This window comes from Alligator sinensis, unplaced genomic scaffold, assembly GCF_000455745.1.
Source record: "Alligator sinensis unplaced genomic scaffold, ASM45574v1 scaffold368_1, whole genome shotgun sequence".
NCBI lineage: Eukaryota > Metazoa > Chordata > Crocodylia > Alligatoridae > Alligator > Alligator sinensis.
Genome location: NW_005842025.1, coordinates 1591888 through 1603668, shown reverse-complemented (window position 1 = coordinate 1603668; position 11781 = coordinate 1591888). Strand labels below are relative to the sequence as shown.

Below are 11781 nucleotides of genomic sequence, written 5' to 3'. Positions count from 1 at the left end.
TCAGACCTACCTGAATGGAGCCCCTTGTTTTAAGTACAGAGGCCTGATGTTAGTGAATGAGTTAATCAGTTGTATCTGTTATTTAAAAAATAAAAATATATTCCAGAAACCCTCTGTGAAATTCATACTACACTCAGGGCAGTGGCAGGTAAAGAGATTTGGAGGTCAGTCTCTTGCATCATACTTAAAGCTCTCTTTTGTGTGCACCTGTCAGCCAGCGTAGCCCCTGGAAGCACACTCTCCCTGAAAGCCCACAATATGTTAACTGTAAATTGCTATAGTGCCTCCATAAACTTCACTGGAACTGCAGTGGCTGGCACTTCTGAGGATCTGGCCCATGGTTTTTTGAGCTAAATGATCATTCTTTTTTTAATTCCCTTTTTTTTCCTTTAGTTTTGTATTCAGACCAAAGAACACATTTTACAACAAAACTTATTTATACATTGTCTCATGTCCCAAAGCCAAACTCAGGCATGTCTGGTCGAGGAGATGAAAGGGAGGGCTTCCACTTGCTCTGCTCCATCGTGTTATGTTTACTTATACTTTTAAATTTCAGTTTAAGCCCAAGAGAAAACTAAGGATCCAGATAAATAACAATACATAATAAGAAGTTTTGGCAACTTTTAAAACTGGAAGCCCTTTTTTAGAGTGTCAATTGTATTTGTTCATATGTAGCGCATATGTAATCAGAACTTAATAAAGCTATGTTACCGAGTACACCAGGGCTGAGCTTTCAAGCATGCAGGCCTGAAACAAGCCTGCATATCATATGAATTTACTCACACCATTGGCTCAGTTGATTTGGCATCCAAGGACCAGAATCAGATGCTTCGGCTGAGGGTGGAAAGCCCACACAACAGTTTTGTCCTGACACCTGGGCCACATCCAGACAAGCGTGGCCATGCAGTATGTGGCAGCACAGACACATCTGCAGCGACATATAACACACATTCAGCTGTTCTCCATGCTATAAGGTAGCAGTGCAGGTGGGGAGGTGTTGGGTCATTATAGATCAACTAAAAAAGATATAAAGAGCATAAGTTGTCACAAATTCAAGCTCAGTTTATCAGATGCTATGAAAGGGCAGCATAGAGCAGTGTATAAAGTGAAGTGATTTGAATAGAAAAGGTAGGAAGGAAGGAGGGAGTGGGAAAGGAAGGGAGGCAGTGCTGGGAGAGGCATACAGATAAAGAACATATAGGAACAAAGGGGTCACAAAAGCAAATCCAGGTAATGGCATAAGAATCCATAGTCCCTGTTTAAACCCTGCTTAACACAACCTGGTTCGTGGATGATTTCTTGTTCCACTGTTTGCCATTCAAACTATTTTTCGAAATTTTGCTGCCTAAGAACAACAATCCTGAGGTCAGTGAAGGAATGACCAGGGAGGTTAAAGTGTTCTGGCACAGACCTTCAGCTGCCTATACTTGTGCTTGTTCACATTCTAATTAGAATACTCTAGTGTCACCTCACAGTCACGTGTATTAAGCCCCCGTGCACTTTAAACTGTGGGAGTGCTTTATGTAAACCTCATTGAATGAAGTTGAGATAAAGTGTCCCGCAACCATTTTAAAATGTGCGGGGCCTTAATACATGTGACAGTGAGCCATTTTAATTAGAGTGCCTGTCCAGGAACTGTTCTACCACTCCACCTACCCACCCTCTGGGAACTGTTTTAGTACCCTGCCTACCCGCCCCCAAGCACATGTATAGGGAGCCTTTGTGTCTTTCTGCACTTGATGTCAGATTAGTGTTCATTCATTCTTACACATAGAGATCACACTGTTTGTCCAATATAAACAGCAAACGGGCATTATAAGAAGGTGGTGGGATATATTATATATACAGCTGCAGGTGAATGAACCTTAGATGTTTACTCCTTGTTATTTGGTGCAGTGATGATGTGATCTCTACTGATGTGGGGCATAGAAGTCATTTGGGTCTGTTGCAAAGCCTGACTCAGTGAGGATGGTAGTTAATTAATCTGCTGCTTGAGAGATGCAGTTTGAGGTTGTGGGAGGGCTGTCTGTAAGCCAAGACAGGTTTGTCCCCCATGACTACCTTGAGACGGTCATCCCTTTCCAGGAGGGGTTGGAGGTCATTAATTATGGCTGCTTGCAGAAGTTAAAAAACAAACACATGTGCTTTACCAAAAGAAGCAGGGTGTTACTTCAGCCTGGCTCTGCAGTGTCTATAAAGATCGTGTGCTTCAGTGGGGCTTTTTGGAGCTTTTAACTAAAGCTGATTCAATGAGCTATTAGATAAAAGCACCAAAAATCTCCCCTAACGCACTGGACCTTTGCTGAAATCCAGTGAGCTGGGTTGAAGTAACGCACTACCATTTTGGGGCATGGGCAGGGCTCAGCACAGGAAGGTGTCAAGTTTAAAGTAAAGCACTATTTTTTGTTTGTTTTTTTTTTCATCTGCAAGCACGCTTTGTGTCTGAAGTGTTCAAACTGGGGGCTGCAAATGACAGCCAGAGGGATTATGTTGTCCTTGTCCTAGGGTTAGTATTGTAGCAGGTCAGAATGAGGTCTGGCTCTGGCTTTGTTGATTTGAGTGGCTATAAATTTGGGATTTTATTGTAATTGTAGGAATCCCCGCTCCAGAGCATTAAAGTGTGCATCCCAGTTGGTGGGATCAGAGCAGATACAGCTGTAACAAAGAACTTGGCTGTAGATAACGGATCTAGTGGTGTGCTTATGATGAAAGCTGGTGGCATGAAGGTAGCTGTGGCAGCTGGTTGGTTTCCTATACAATGTGGTGATGATGTAACCACTGCAGACTTTCACTGTACTGTCTAGGAAATGAATCTGCTTTGTGAAGTATTCCAGAAGTAGTTTGATGGAGGGGTGGAAGATGTTAAAGTCCTAGTAAAATTGCTCTAGAGATTCCTTCTGATGTGTCCATATTATGAAGCCATTGATATACCTAATGTATACGAGAGGGTTGAGTGGGCTGCCATGGAGGAAACAGACTTTAAGGTCTGCCATAAATATATTGGCATACTGTGGGGCATAGGCATGCCTAAGGCAATGCCTTTTATTTATAGGTATAGGGAGTCCCCAACCTGAAATAGTTGTGTGTGAGGACAAATCAGGAGAGTATAATGGAAACAAAAGCAGTGTCCTCATTATGGATCGTGTTCTTTATGGCGTTTAGTCCATCCTCGTGGGGGATGGTGGTAAACAGAGACATGGTATCCATAGCAGATAATATAGTGTTTGCTGGAAGCTTGTCAATGGAGCCCAGTTTCTTTAGGAAATACAGGGTGTCTTTCAAATAGCTCATGCCCCAAGTGGTGTATAAAAATAGGGCAGAGTCAGGAATAGGATAGCCAGAAACTCCCTCAATGATGGTGTCAGAGATAATGCGGCATCCTGGGTTGCCAGTTTTGTGGATCTTGGGTACTAAGGAAAAATAAAAATACCCCCCCCCTCAAATTAGCTTCAACTGTGCAGGGAAAAACTGTTATCTCAGATATATTTCACAGGTACTTAAATGAGACAATGAGCTTGTATAGCTATAGAATTGTGTAATAAAAGGCTTTGTCCTGGAAGAAATGTGGTGTCTATTTTTACCCTTAGACTTCTTCACAGCGGAAAAGATAATTCCAGGAAGTAGAAACACCGAGTAAACATTGGGCGATTTGCTTTCTTCTCTTGTTTTGGAAAAGGGCAGGAAAGAAGATTTTTCTTAACCAGTTCTACATAGAATTTCTAAAGCAAACAATCAAATTCAACAGAAAGTAATTTTATAGTAAATTTATACTATATAAATACATTTTAATTAAAAAGTAATATTCTCCTAACTCAGATCCAGGAGATGGTCCATTCGGATGCCACTTCCTATGATTCCAACCGTCAAGTTCCCCTGATCAATCGACCAGGGATGTTAGCCGGTCCCATGACTGCCCTCAGCCAGTCACAGCTGATTTCTCAGATGGGTATGCGGAGCGGTGTTACCCATGGTTCCCCATCACCCCCAGGAAGTAAATCTGCTACACCTTCTCCCTCCAGTTCTACTCAGGAAGAGGAGACAGAATCACATTATAAGGTACGTGCAGCCATGCCTCTTTTGACAGACATACTGTAAGAGAATGAGAGATGATTTTTACAGTTATAGAAATAACTTGCAGTAATAAGAGGATATGCCTTTGTCTTTCCTTTGGATACAAAAAAGAGACTTTCCCTGAGACAGGGAGATTGGTTACAGAGAACAATTCTGAGCTAGGAAGTGGGAAACCATGACAGGTTTGCAAATCATATCAAACACCCCTGTGTTGTATTAGAGTTTGTAACAGCTAGCATAGTGAAGGCCCCTAATTCTGAGAGAAATCTCTTCCCCTAAAAGATTTTTGATCTTCTGCAATTGCCAGATTCATCATGCTACAGTGTTTTTTCAGATAGGATTTTGATAATAAATACATTGTTTAATGCTTGATTTTTTTTTTCCAATTGCAAGACTGCTCTGCAAACACATATCAGATTGGGGCGGGGGGGGGGGAATAAGGGGCAATAAGGGGCAAAAGGCAAAAATCGAGCCAGGAGCTTAACTAGCCCACTGGAAGTTGTATGTGTTAGCTAACAATAGCAGCACAAATGTCAAATAACAGAGAAGCATCTTCTATCTTTTAATTCACCTGGGTAGCTTTTTAGCCAAAAGTTTTTAGCTAGAACAGTCAGTAAACTGATAATGACACAGGGCATGTCTACACAACAGTCACAACAAGCAAAAAAGCATTGGCTTCAGTCAATGCATCTACACAAGATGTTTCCTGCAGAGCTGACTAATTAGCTCTGCAGTAAATGTCTCGCTGTCTACACGTGCACCCTTATTGGGACACAGGAAACCAATAAACTCCACAGCAGGGTAGTACTTGTAAATACTACCCTGTAAATACAAGTACTACCCTGCTGCAGAGTTTTCTCATGCACAGCAGCACACATGTAGACACTGACCCAGATGGCTTCAATGTGGGGGCTACTTGCTAGCTAGCTCAACACTCATGCTCTAGCCAGCCCCTCCACAGCACATTGAGCCTGGTTGGAGTAGCCCCACGCTGGCAGGCTGACCCTCCTCAGCCCCCTGCCAGCTAGGGTTGCTCCAACCCATCTCAGTGTGTTGTGGTCCAGGGTCACATGTAAATAGTATGCCTGGGAGCTTCCCAGCAGCAATAAACTCCAGAGTTTATTGCTGCACATTAATGGCATGAGTAGGCATGCCCAGTGAGTTCCATGTTGCATTGGTTAGAGTGTTACCAGTTCTGTTTCATAGTTTCATAGTTTCAGGGTCGGAAGGGACCTAATAGATCTTCTAGCCCGCCCCCCCGCCAGGGCGGGAGAACAACCAACTGACTGTGAAGTAGTTTTTTCGGATGTCCAATCTGTACCTCCTCTCCATCAACTTGTGCCCATTACTCCTTGTTATGCCAGCGGGGGCTAGGGGAAACAGCGTCTCCCCCAAACCCTTCTGGTTCCCCCTAGTGAGTTTATAGACGGTCACCAGGTCCCCCCTCAGCCTTCTCTTGTGGAGGCTGAATAGGTTCAGGTCCCGCAGTCTCTCACTGTAGGGTCTGCCCTGTTGTCCCCGGATCATGCGGGTGGCCCTCCTCTGGACCCTCTCCATGTTGTCCACATCCCTCCTGAAATGGGGCGCACAGAACTGGACACAATACTCCAGCTGCGGCCTGACCAGCGTCGCATAGAGGGGGAGGATCACCTCCCTGGCTCTACTCGAGATGCACCTGTGGATGCACGACAAGGTCCGGTTAGCCCTGCCAACCATGACCTCGCATTGTTGGCCCATGTTCATCTTGGAGTCAATAATGACACCAAGATCCCTTTCCGCCTCCGTGCTCTCAAGTAGGGAGTTCCCCATCGTATAAGTGTGCTGCTGGTTCCTACTACCCAAGTGCAGCACCCTGCACTTGTCCGTATTGAAACGCATCCTGTTCCTGTCTGCCCACCCCTGTAACCTATCCAGATCCTTCTCAAGCCAGCTATATTAAAGCTAGTTCAATTATGAGTATAGTACACTGTAGTCATCTCAGCGTAGACCACAAGTGTCAGAGACATGGCCTATAGGCCAGATCTGGCCTGTGGAGTCCTATCATCTGGCCTCTGGTGCTGCATGTCCCTGGCTCCAGGGTGGGTGCCATGTGTAGCATGGGTCATTGCCAGGCTGGAGTGGGTGTGATGTGTGTCCTGTACTGGCTAGAGAAAGTGCTGCCTGAACTGGATCCAGTGTACAGGGGTGGGGGCAGGAGGGAGTAGGTTCATGGGCCCAATCTGTCCCATGGAGCTGGCCACATGCCGTTTATCCTTCCCATGGACCAGCCCTATCCTGTTCATCTGGCCCATAGAGCCAGATGAATTTGACACCCCTAGTGTAGATAAACATCTTGGCTTTTGTGAAATTTGCTTGCTATTATTATTAGACTGCCAATCAAAAGCTGGTAGATGCGAAGTTTCTTCAGTAGATGAGGTGACTTGGTATATGCAAAATGTTGAGAAGGCAGGATTAAATACATAGAAGAGATTATAGAGTAAAAATAATTTGCCTCAATGGGATTGATAGGAAAGAAGGATCAAAAGAGAACTTGGGCTAAGACTTCTAGACCACTTCAGTCATCCTACAGTTTTCTTAGATAATACACCAGCAGAGCAAACTCCTCCTGCCCAGGCAGAGTGTAGTGATAGTGATGTCACAGCTACAGTGTTCATGGGCACTCACTGATCATTCAGTACTTTGATGCTTAAACTAGCAACTTTGTGGGATAATGCTGACCCTTCTTTAAAGACTTTCATGGAAAGACTACCCCTGGAAGTCTTTTACTTACTTCTAATGATGTAATAGCGTTGAAGTATTGTTATTTCCTGGATGGTCTAGGAAATAAATGAAAGGCAAGGATTTTTTTGGTGATATCTTTTTATTGGACCAGCTCTATATTTGAGAGAAATGTTAGACAAGTTTTTGAGCACAAAGGCCATGAGCCCACATGCAGTTTGGCTCCACAAACTGCACACATGGAATATTAAAATGTGCCCCGCACTGCAAATTTGCAGCATGGGGACAAAATTTGTTACCAGGATTTCCTGGCAGCAAAAAAAAATAAAAATAAAAACAGAAACAGAAAAAAACCCATCATGGTGCATGCTACAATAGCATGCTCTGGAACAAACAGAGGCTTGGTCCTCCAGGGCAATGATGTGGCTGCTGGCCAAAGCATCTCCATTCCTCCATTCATACCCTGGCTGCTTTGGGAGGAGCTGGACAAAGGCAGTTTGCCCCAAGTGGGACACTGTGTCCTGCAACAAAGTGCACGTGCAGGGGCGTATGCTGCGTTACAAAGCGGCACAAATTTGTGCCACTACTATTTATGCCACTGCAGGCACACACCCCTGCACATCTGGATGCAGCCAGACTGTCATTCCTAAGGTCTCAAATGATTACACACTTTTACAAGGATCAGTAATTTGTTGGCAGTGCAACCACATTTTCAAAAGAAAAACTTTCTGAAAATCAAATTGTGACAAGCTCTGTGTGTATAAATGGGTTAACAAATAATACAGTGACAACTGAGATGTAGTACCAGGGCTAAGCAAAAATAACAAGTCCTTCCTCATGAGATTTCAGGAAAAAAATTCTCTATTTTCATTTCCCATTTCATTTTCCATAAATGGCAGTTTTCACCTCAGAACATGATATATCAGAGCATTGTGTGTGGATGTTGATCTTCATTGGAACTAAATTGCAAGAATTGACATTTTTATCTAAAAACAGATGGATTTTCTGAATTCCTCAGATTTTGCTGTGTTGGAATTTGATGGTGACTTTTTGGCACAGTGCTAGCAGCTAAAATTCTCCTTGTCAATGCAGTATGAGTTTGAGACTTACTCTGTGTCGGCTTCATTGTTCTCCAATATATCTCTTCCAGTTTCAGTCTGATAATGCAGTACCATAGGACTAGGCTGTAAAATCACTCTTTATTTGCTGATACATTCCTTATACATCCACTGTGTCAATGATGGATGTTAGTGATAATGAACTATTTGGAGGAAGTGTGAGATTCTTACAAGACAGTTAAGGCAACTTTTAAGCTAAGTACAGACATTCAAAAAGCCCAAGCCTGAATTGATTCAATCTTTAGAGGTTAGTCTAACCTAAATAGATAGAACCAATTTGCAAGTGAATAGACCTTCACTTTGGATTCTGGAAATGCAGCCACATGTCTGCAGTGGCTTAGGCTAGAAGCTGGGTGGGGGCCGGGCACTAGAGCAGCCTTCCGTTCCCTTCGGCAGCAGCTGCAAGACTGAAAGGAAGCTGACTTGGGGGGCGGGCCGTGGCCAGGCCCTGGCAGGCCACTGAGTATGAGTGGGGAGGGGTTTTAACCCCTACCCTGCCCTGCAGGAACCCCAGCCAGGGTGTACCTGGAGGGCAAAGAGGGAAGCAGCCATGCCAGGATAGTCCCCGGGTAGGGGGTGGCCAGACACCATCCAGGACAGCACCTCAGGCAAAGTGGGGACAGGGAGGGGGATTAAACTTCCCTGTCTCCCCTCTCTCCCACGTGCATGGGGACCCCAGCCAGGGTCTGCCTGAATTTCTGCCACAATAGCCGCTCATCCAGCAGGGGGCATGGCCAGAGCTGGCCAGGGCAGCATTCTCAGGCGAAGCGGGGGTAGGGAGCAGGGAGGGGGATTAAACTCCCCTATCTCCCCGTACAGGCATGGGGACCCCAGTCAGGGTCTGCCCAGCTTTATACCCTGCTGGCTGTTCATGTGGTAGGGGCATAGCTAGAGATGGCCAGCATCTGCCCGCCTCACCCAGGGCTGAGGCTGGGGCTGGGGCTGGGGCTGCGGGGTTGAGCTGAGCTGGCCCACAAGTCCTGCTGAGGGTGGGCGTGGAAGGGCCGGCCTGGGCTGGGCCGCAGGAGCTCCGGATTGCTTCCAGCTCCCCACGCCCAGGTCAGGCCAGACTGTAAAGGAGCCACAGCCAGCTGGGAAGAGAGCTGCCCCCACAGCCCAGCCCAGGCCAGCACCTTCACACCTGTCCTCACCAGTGCCTGCTGCCAGGTTGGTTCAGCCCTGGGTGTGCCAGGTGGATAGTGGGCCCTTCCCAGCAAGCTGCAGCTCCATGACAGCCTGGCCCAGCATGCACAGGCAGCGGCTGGCAGGGCAGCGGCTCAGAGGCAATGCTGCTGCAGCTGTGGGCAGATGCCTAGGCAGCCAGACTGGCCATAAAGGACAAGTCCTTTATGCCTGCAGCTGCCAAGGCCAGCTTGGAGGTGCCGGCAGTCCTGGAGCCTGGTAGCCGCCTGTTGCAGGAGCTCATGTGCCCACCATCTGCCTCCAACACCATGCTTCCCCTCTGAGCTTCTATATGTGCTCATTGCTGGGCTTGGGCACTCAAGGAGTGGGATCAAATGTGCTTGTGGACTTGTTTCTTGGGAGCATTCCCAGTCTTAGTGGGATATAGTAGAGACATAACTTAATTGACCTCACTTCCAGTGTATTTAAAGCTTAAAAGTGAGGGTTAGTGCTTGCATGAAATCAGAAAATGCAGTGGTTTTATTTTCACTCATTGTGTCCTGAAAGCTAAACAGCCTGGAATCTGTGTTCTTTCATCCAAGAGCAGTGGTCTGAAATTGCTTCCATTATATTGCCAGGGATGGGATTTTCAAAGGAAAATTTAAGAGCAATTTTAGTGGATTTGGGGTGTCTAACCCCCTTGGAAATTCCAGGCCTGACTATAGAAGTAAGATGCATTCAAAGCCATACTTTCCCAGTGTGGGGGGCCAGGACTCTCTATAGCCCCCATCATCAATACTTTAGAAATCTCCTTCCTTATTTTATGAAGTCAAAAGATAACCTGTGGAAGTCCAGAGGTCCAGAACATCCTATTTATAAGTTCATAGTTCTAACCTGTGAATTGTCCCGTCTTACTCCTTGGTTACACCCAGTGTTCTCCTGCCTCTCCAAGGGAAGAAAATATTTTACTACAGATTGGTTACAATTTCATAAATAGCAAAGAGCTTTACCATGTTTAAATAAAATTGACAGTTATCTGAAAGTCAGTTGCAGCTCAGGAAACACCTTAAGATGTACACGCATCCCAAACAGTATCTTTTGGAGGCATCCCACAGCTATTATTTAGGATCTTTACCAAGAGGCATTCAACCCTCATAACAGTTCCCTCTGCACCAAGCAGTAAGCTCATGTATCATATCTGGAGAGTACAAGAGTGCTCAGTGAGTCAGATTGTACCAGGAAAGCACTGGATCACTCAGGTGGAGCTAGCCTATCCAGGAAACACCTACAGGGATGCCTTGCTAAGCTCCCCAGGCTTTGACGGGATCATGCATGATGCACCATCTTTTTGGGTTACCATATTTCCAGGTCCAAAAAAGAAGACATCTGTCACCAGGGGGTGGGGGCAGGCAGGGGGAATATAATAGTGTGTGTGTGTGTGTGTGTGGGGGGGGGAGGGACATGCTGGTGACCTACCCCTGCCCATTCTGTGGCCCCTCACTGACAAGCCACACCTCCACAGCCCTGCTACTGCCCCTCACTCCAGACCCACTGATCCCAGCCCTGCCAGTGCCCCTCACTCCCAAACAGCAGTACCCTGCCCCCCACCCCTTGCTGGTGCCCCTCACTCACAACCCACAGCCCCCTAGTGCTGCCAGTGCTCTGCACACCCAACCCACAGTCACCCATCCTGTACCCCATGCCCCTCACTCCTGATCTGCAGCCCCTGTCCCCTAGTCCTTCCGGTGCCCCTCACTCCCAACCCACAGACCCCTGCCTCCCCAGCCCTGCTGCCCAAGCAGCTCCCTCACTGCGAGCGCTCTCTTTCTCTTTCTCTCTCTCTCTCTCCCCCGGGTTTGTCGGACCCACACGGGGAGCACGTGACCCCCAACAGCCAACCTTGCCCGCTGCTCCCAGCTTGGAGCAGCCAGACCCGGAGAGCAGAAAACCCAGATATGTGCTGTTATTTTAAAAACCGGACAGGACACAACACAGGGGTCCAGAAAAGAGAACATGTCAAGGGAAAACCCAGACATATGGTAATCCTACAAAAAGAGAAAATGGCCAGACTTCCTTCGGCCTTCTGTGCAGTGAAGTGGCTGGGAAGGAGCAGCCAGTGTGTTTCTCTGATTGCAGCTTGATTGTCTTCAGCACTTTTAGGAAGGGGACAAAAGTGATGCAATAGTTCAAGGGAATTCAGCCAGTTGAAATAAACAGCCCTATGGCACTGTTTGACTAGGTCCTTCCACTTTCACCTGCTGTGACTGTGAGATTCGTCCTCTCTTCAGTTTTGACTTGGGCCAGTAATAATGTGTTATGTTATTTACACATGTTTTGGGAGTCCCTGTATGTGGAAAACTTGCATGTGACCTGCCTTCAAGAGACCTGCATATACTCAGACTGTCTTACTACACTGCACCAGATTCATTCACCAGACTATTAACTCAAACCATAGTCTATTTCTTGGTGCACAGATTATGAAAATTATAGATACTCCAATGGTATAAGCTATAAGCCCTCACATAGTCTTTCATTTAGCTGAAAAGTATTATGAATGGTTATGGAAGTGATCGTGAATTCATAAGAATTTCTGATAATTGATGGTTGTTCTTGGCCCTTTGGTTTAATGTCATGCTTTGGCCAGGGGTGTATGTTGTAGCCATGTTGGTCCAAGGGCATAGGCAGACAAGGTCCTTTGGGTAAATCCAATATCTTTTATTAGACCAACTCAAATAGTTGGAAAAATTCTTCA

General features: G+C 46.2%; 1 protein-coding gene across 7 annotated transcripts in view; it reads left to right on the top strand.

The window, feature by feature from the left end:
* Positions 1-11781, top strand: part of TOX2 (TOX high mobility group box family member 2) — a 381887-nt gene that overhangs the window by 310512 nt on the left and 59594 nt on the right. For all 7 annotated transcript variants that reach the window (XM_006022250.3, XM_014519289.2, XM_014519287.2 and 4 more), the window contains one exon: positions 3817-4056. In XM_006022250.3, coding sequence (XP_006022312.2) covers positions 3817-4056 — 240 coding nt within the window. The remainder of the gene's footprint in view (positions 1-3816; positions 4057-11781) is intronic.